The 7,537-nt window shown below is 35.2% G+C and overlaps 1 protein-coding gene across 1 annotated transcript in view; it reads left to right on the plus strand.

Annotated features, from left to right (window-relative positions):
* The window catches only part of LOC106882791 (uncharacterized), a 179,574-nt gene extending 172,389 nt beyond the window's left edge, over positions 1–7,185 (plus strand). The window contains exon 12 of the mRNA XM_089345194.1: positions 1,656–7,185. Coding sequence (XP_089201320.1) covers positions 1,656–6,490 — 4,835 coding nt within the window. The 3' untranslated portion in view covers positions 6,491–7,185. The remainder of the gene's footprint in view (positions 1–1,655) is intronic.
* The last annotated feature ends 352 nt before the right edge of the window (positions 7,186–7,537 follow it).

Raw genomic sequence — 7,537 nt, forward strand, 5'->3', positions numbered from 1 at the left:
TCTCATCCAACGACCACCTCCAGTGTGTAGTGGAAGCATTTGATCATAGCACCAGCAGTAGTTAGGTTGCGTCACATTCCATGATATTAGAAAGTCCTCACTACTCTATGATGTGTTGGTTCACTGAAAGTGACATGTTTAGGAGGAGAGAAGAAGGGATTACAGAAGGAGAATCAGAATGCAAAGACTGAAAGGATAAAAAAAAGTGATTGGAGGGAGAGGTGGAGGATGACAACAGTAAATGATGGAGACTGAGTCTGAATAGTTTGTGAGGTCACAGAGTGCTTAATGATTTATTAACATTTCTTGGTTACTCACTCTCACTCTTTCTCTTGCCCTCCCCCTCTCACTGGGTAACCATGTATCTCTTCTACAAGACACATGTTTCAATCAAGTTCTTTGGTGACCCCCACCAATGCTTGTGGATCCAGATCACACTGTAAGTTTGTTGGTGTTAGGAAGAGTATCCATCTGTAAAATCCTGCCAAATCAGACAGTGAAGCCTGGTGCATTCTTCTCCCTAGCCAGGCCCTGACAAAACGTACAAACCCTGCCAGAATGGAAAATGGACGTTAAATGATGACAATGTAGTGATGATGGTAGCAATGGCTGCTAATTAAAGACAGCATTACTTACAAAAACATCAAAGTCATACATGTTAAAGTAGGAGTTCCACTGACAAACTCTCATCTGAGATAAGGGATAATTACAGGTTTCTGGGTGGCTGTAAACACTAGTAATTGCTAAAAGATCACATGGGTAATTACAAGGTTTTATATTGCTGTCGATAGTTTCCTATATATCTGTATATTTGTATAACACTAATTGGTATTTAAAGTCAGAGCATTTAGAATTATCTCAGCAATTAAGAAAATGGAGTACAGCAAGTTATTGACTATTAATTATCAACAATTAATTGTTTTCTCTAAATCGGAAAAAGGCAATTTCTGTTTTGTTTACTCGATTTTTATTTACCTCATTCATTGATAGAGTTGGTGCTGGGGCTTATCTAATTTCTAATGTTTATCATGTGGTCAGGGAGAGAGAGAGAGAGAGATCAGAAATCTTACCACTGGTTGTGTAATTGCTACTCAGGTCTTTTATGTATATATATATATATATATATATATATATATATATATATATATAACAATACACAGCTGGTCACAGCCTCAGTGAAAAACACACAGATCTAACCCGTCAAATATTCAATTCTTCCATCTTTTTAAACATCACACAGTTAACTTTTGTTTTCTGGGGTAGAGTGTAGTAGCAGTCAGGTTACAATATGATATCTCCTCATTGTACAGCATGTGGTTGTACATCTGTAGACCACAATTAAAGTAGTCAAGGTATACATTGCCAGAACATCACAGATATCGCTCTTCAGTTCTAAACTCCACTGGTGTATATCAGTGTTTTCAGCCTGTAACCCCACTGATGTCGCTATTTCCCTGTTTATCTACAAGAAATGAGATGGAAAGTGTCTTCAAAATGGTGTTTTAGGAATGTTGTGCAATGTTTTAGTTAAATTGGGAAGATTTGATTTTTTGTGACTTGAATTATGTAGGAAGTTGTTGTTACAAATTAATATAACCCATTCATGTCTTTTGGAAATTTAATATAATTTTATTTCTGTTGTTATTGTTATTCAGATGAACCAAGTTCAATTGACGATCACTACATGCAGATACCACGTCTTGATGGTAAAAGTATTATGAAGTCGCATTCATCTAAATTCCGTCCCCGTTGCTCAGCTGTGTCCAAAATATTGCAGCCCAAAGACTCTGATAATGATTCCAAGAGCATGAACACAGTTTTAAGAATCGTTGAAATCCGCAATGGAATCGTAACCTATTCAACAGATTTGAGGATAAGTTGTGCCACAACAGGCGGTGATTTTGATTTTCATTGTTCTTCTAATGTCACAGACATGACAACAATTGGTGAAGACACTGTTTTAGCCACAATTCCATTCCGTAAGAAAATAGTTTTCATTAATCCAACAAGTTTCCACATAAAATCTCTGGATTATAGTTTCTTTACAATTTCTTATTTCAAACATTCTACATTTGTAGGTACTGAAATGTTTAGTAAGACAATATATCTCATAGACTGGGATACAAATAAAGTTGAAGAAAAATTTAGTATGAAAGAAATAGTTGGAAAAATAGCAGTTGGTCCACAGTATCATATCTTAGTAGCCTTGGCAAATATAAATAGAATTAGCTGTTACACAATAGATGGCAGACACTTGTTTCAGTTGAAGACCCATTCCATCGATATTCCAATAGACCTCAATGTATATCGAAATTATTCTTACGCTGTGCATGGAAATGTAATTTACAGGATTTCACCGAACGGTTCTGTGTCACAAAGAGAAATTGGGATAAAAGCTCGATATATTTGTGTGGGCACAGATAATATTTACTTGATTGACCGTTTTGGTCTTGTGCATATTATTAGGACAAATGAAGATTTTTGGCCTAAGCTGTCTTACCATCACCAAGACCATATCCCGAGCTTAATAAACCAAATCCATATTGATGATCCCTCCAACATTACAACGATTCTACCTATGTCAGCCTCTTCAATAGTAATTATATATCGGGATCTAAAAGCTATATTAGTTACTGACGAAGGGCAACAGTTTGGTGGAAAATGTTTAACATTTAAACTCCAGCCTTCTGTCTTTTGTAGAATGGATTCAAACAGATTTCTTGTCCTTTTTAGTGAGGACAGGAAACTTCAGTATATTACCTGTCCACAATTAATTAAAGGTGATTTAATAGACGTCGGAAACAATTACACTCAAATGTGTCACATGATATCAAATAGGTGTTTGGCTCTGACCACCAGTGAAGGTAAAGTGGAGGTACATATTTTATTGATTAAAAAGGATCATGTTGACATTGTAAACAGAATTTCATTGGAACATGATAATGTCACCATTGCTGCTACTCCAATTAATTTTGTAGTTGTTGACAAACGGAAACATAACTTGTTATTTTATTCAAGCTTTGGTGAAGAGCTTTCCAAGAAACACATTGAGTTCAATGGCTACCCTCATCATGTCTTCACAGACACATTATATTTCTTTGTTATCTTCAGGAGAGAGTCTTTGATGACATGTTACAATACAACTGGACAAAGGAAATGGCAGCTGAAACTTCCTTCAAACTTTTGCTATCACTCTGCTGTTTTCCAAGGAACAGCTTATGTCCTAGACGATCTACGCAGTCGGATTCTTCTTTACAAGTACCATGACTGGTCAGACTCTCATGTAACCTTTAAAAATCCTTATAATAGAAATTTAAATATACGTCTCGAAGAAAAAGAGAATGACAATCTTCTCATTGCCGAAATATGTCAACTGGCGAATGGACAGTTGGTGGTGTCCAACATATATAATGACTGTTTGTTATACATTTCCAATGAAGGAGACATTGTGTCCAGATTATCTCTGCCATCTACAGCTACAGATATATGTCGATGGAATTCTAATCAGATAGGTGTCACATTACCTCGAGAGAAGCAACTAAGGATCATCGGAAACTTATCAAAGACAGTCAGAAGTGTATCATTAAACCAGCCTTATGTACGTGTGTGTAAGCTGGGTGAAGGTCGCATTATTTGTTATTGCGATAAACCATCTTATTTAGATATTTCAGCCATTAGAAATTGTAATCAAGTTGAAAGAATTCGTAGAATTAATATTCCTTTTATAATGAAATCATTATCATTAGAAAACGAAACACTAAAGCTATTAATTGTTGGTAAGAAAACAGTATTCCTCTACAAGACCATCAGGAGCAGCAGGTGGCGAAGGAGGAGAAGCATCATCAGCAGTAAGATAGTCCCCAGTGTTTTGCTGTCCCAAGTGAAAACACCCTCCAATCTCTATGGTGGATGTATTGATAACATGTGTGTTCATTTGATCGACAACAGCCGCATGTTTGCTGTAAATGAACATGACTTGCTAGTGAGAGATCACGTTACAAGCAGTCAAATTAACATGTTCATCGATCTGGTAGATGTATTTTCTAGAAACATCAGTCTCAGTGAAATGTTGTCTTCCAGATTGTATCTACAAGATCTCACAGTTTCTGATAAAGCTCATGAAGTTGTTGTCCCTCAAAGTTTTGGAGATAAACATCCAATGGAGATTGGTTGTTTGGTTATTACAGAAAATAACCTGGTTGCTCTATATGACAGCACAAATCAAAACATTAAGATATTAACTTTTGATGGTCAACTTGTTGACTCTATCAAGTTAAATAATGTTGTCCCAAGACATATGTGTTGCTGGCGATCAAACACATTGGTTATAACGACCAATAACTATCAACTGTTAACATTAAAAGTGGAATTTCCATTGTTCTTGGCAACTTACCACACAGAAAATAGATACAATTGTATCGCTTGTCGATCCGACAATCTATTGGTGTGTAGTAGTAGTAGTAGTAGTAGTAGTAGTAGTAGTAGTAGTAGTAGTAGTAGTAGTAGTAGTAGTAGTAATGTTGATGGTGGTGCCTTCATACCCGAAATTGAAAACTGCCTGTTTTATATATATATCGATGAAATACAGTCAGCTGTCCGTATTATGAGAGAAATAGACTTATTTTGGAAGCGCTACAGATACAATATCACCCATATCTCAGTTATTGCTAATGACAACATCATCGTCAATACCGACAGGTTCATCACTATTCTGAACCCTAACGGGCAATATTTATATTTATTTAAGCACAGCATTTATTCCCGACACACCTCTATGGCAACCGATGATACTTATTTGTACATTACTGGACGGAAGAACATCTATGAAAACACGAAAAAGTATCGTATTGTCTCATTGTTGCAGAACGGTGAATACAAGAGAATATTCTTAAATGAAAGGCATTATAAACGTGCGTTGGATTTCAACAGTATTAACTGTAAAGGTCCGAGATTTGTTGCAAGCTATGACTCGTACTTGTATATTGAAGGTTTGTACAAGATTAATCGGGAAAAATTCCCCGTTTCACGGTTACAAATAAACAATTGTCCTGTTCAAGTAAAAGATATCGATATCTCTGATGAAGGAAAGACAGTTGTGTGCGAAAAAGCCAATAGTGGAAATGTTAAACTATTTGATGAAGACGGGAAGTTGCTATGTTACAGAGATTTTGGAAGTTTGGTTGGTGGTGTATGTTTTACTGGAGAAACAAATATATTGATCACAGTCCCTAACAGACGAGAAATATTTCAATTGAAGCCACAAGACTTGGAGAAATATAAAGTTTGGGAAAGTCGAGTACCTTATGGTCGAATATGGAGAAAAATGGGAAATATTTACTGGTGTGTACATATCAACATGATTGAATGTGATACTATAAAAATTGATGGGGACCATCTGAAGGTTCTGGAATCTATGTCATTATCAAATCTTGATTCTGGGCTTCATTTCCCTTCTATTACATCTCAGAAGAACAAGGAAATGTTCAGTAATGAATTATTTAATAAACTTAAAAACAGTGACGATGGAGGAGAAAGAAGATGTACATCAAACGAAATAGTTGCTAAAGGTAGATTAGAAGTGAGACGTGGTAATTACATAGCGGAGAGTATGTCAGTAATTGATGAAATATCAGTGAGAAGACTGCCACACAGAACAGCAATGTTTCCGCTTTCATTTTCCCTATCTGGTTTACTAGATTCAAATTTGATGTTTTCTTTTCTTAATGCTTTTAAGCTAATTATGCTACAAGACAATAGTATTGTCGTGCTCCTCCATAAATGTACTCTCATGGTCACCAGGGGAGACGGTCATCTGCTTTACAGTCAAACATTTGAAAAAGAAGCTCAAGATATATGTCAATGGACCGATGAATCCTTTGTAGTCCTCATTCGTGATGATAAACAACTGATGTTCTTCAATACAGATCTGTGTCTTTTAAAAAAGATCACAACTGAAAAACCATACAATTTAATGTACAAAAAGAATGACAATAATCTGGTATGTGTGTTCGAAGACGCTCGAAATGAATGTAGTAATACTCCGTTTGTGTCATATGCAGACATACTTCACATTTATGGTGAAATGTATGAGTATATGGGTCGAGTGAATTTAGGGAAGGAGGGGAAGGTTGTAGCATTGGGTGTGACATCGAATGAAGACATCGTCGTTCTTAAATACAAGGAAGATCATTACGATTTATGTTGGTATAGAGACAATTTGGTTAGGAGTCAACAACTAATGATTCAAAGTGATGAACCATTTCCAAACATTTTCAACAAATCCTTGACCATCCATGGCGAAAATATTTACATATCAGATTTTAATAACAATATCCATCAAATATCTGTAGACAGCAAATGCGAAATCTTTCTCAGCTCTCAAGAAATTGAAGTCTGCCACATCAAGGCCATACATGTTTCGGATTATTTCATCATGATTTACGGATGTTTAGATAACCGTTTTGATGGATTCTTTTATTATGAGAGATAATTATTTCAGTTTGTTGTCGGAGATCACAGGACCCTCTTGGACGGAACTGGAAATTAAACTTACATAACGTCTTTAGGGCACACTTTTTTATTACTTTAGCTTTAAAATATTGTGAATCGGTGCTGAGAAATGTGGCCCCATATAGCATTGACATTAGGGGCTTTATTACTATATCCCATCTTTTTGATATGATGTTTCTGGAATAGCCACACATCAAATGGCAGGTTATATCTAAGGTTCTTGAACAAAGTTAGTTAGCATAGTGATTTCTGTTTAGTTAATTGTTAATAAAATATTAGTAAACTAGAGACAGTGTATGTTTTCCACTGGAATAGCATCTCCTCCTACACACACAATGATGACATTATCTGATTCAACTTGTTACTCTTACATGTTAGCAATCTTATAAAAGTAACACAAAATCTCCATTTAAAATTCTTATGTTGTCTCACCTTGTATGTCTCGGATTCAACAAATCTTTCAAATGTTTATTTCCTTTACTTGAATATATTTTGTATATTTAACCCTAATTGAATTTATTACTAAATTATATTCATAATCCAATGCTTGAAATATATATTACATTGTACAAGCTACAGTGGCAGAACATATTCTAAAATATATATTACATCATACATTATAGAGTTGTGTGATTCATCTCAATGTAAATAAACAATATTCTTCATCAAAAAGAAGTTGTTTTCCTGTTTTTCTTATATATTTAAAAAAATTCTTTTGATTTTAAAGGGGTTTGATATGTCTAGTTTACAAATCTTTGACACTATTTCAGTATGTCATTGAGAGAATCTGTTCCAAATATTTTGTTGTTGCAATTTCGATGAAGAGCAGCCGTTCTAAATGTTCAGTGCCAACACAGAAGAACTTGGTAATGTTTTCAGACATAACAACTAAATCAACGCCACACAGACATATCCAAACAGATCAATAAGGCTTCCATAATTAAGTGGATTTGAGAGAAAAACTGGGTTTATGAGGCATCAGATGTTGTGCGCAAGAGAGAAGACTGCACTGGTATGGTTATGTAAT

Source organism: Octopus bimaculoides, chromosome 29 (genome assembly GCF_046866305.1).
Source record: "Octopus bimaculoides isolate indiv1 chromosome 29, ASM4686630v1, whole genome shotgun sequence".
NCBI lineage: Eukaryota > Metazoa > Mollusca > Cephalopoda > Octopoda > Octopodidae > Octopus > Octopus bimaculoides.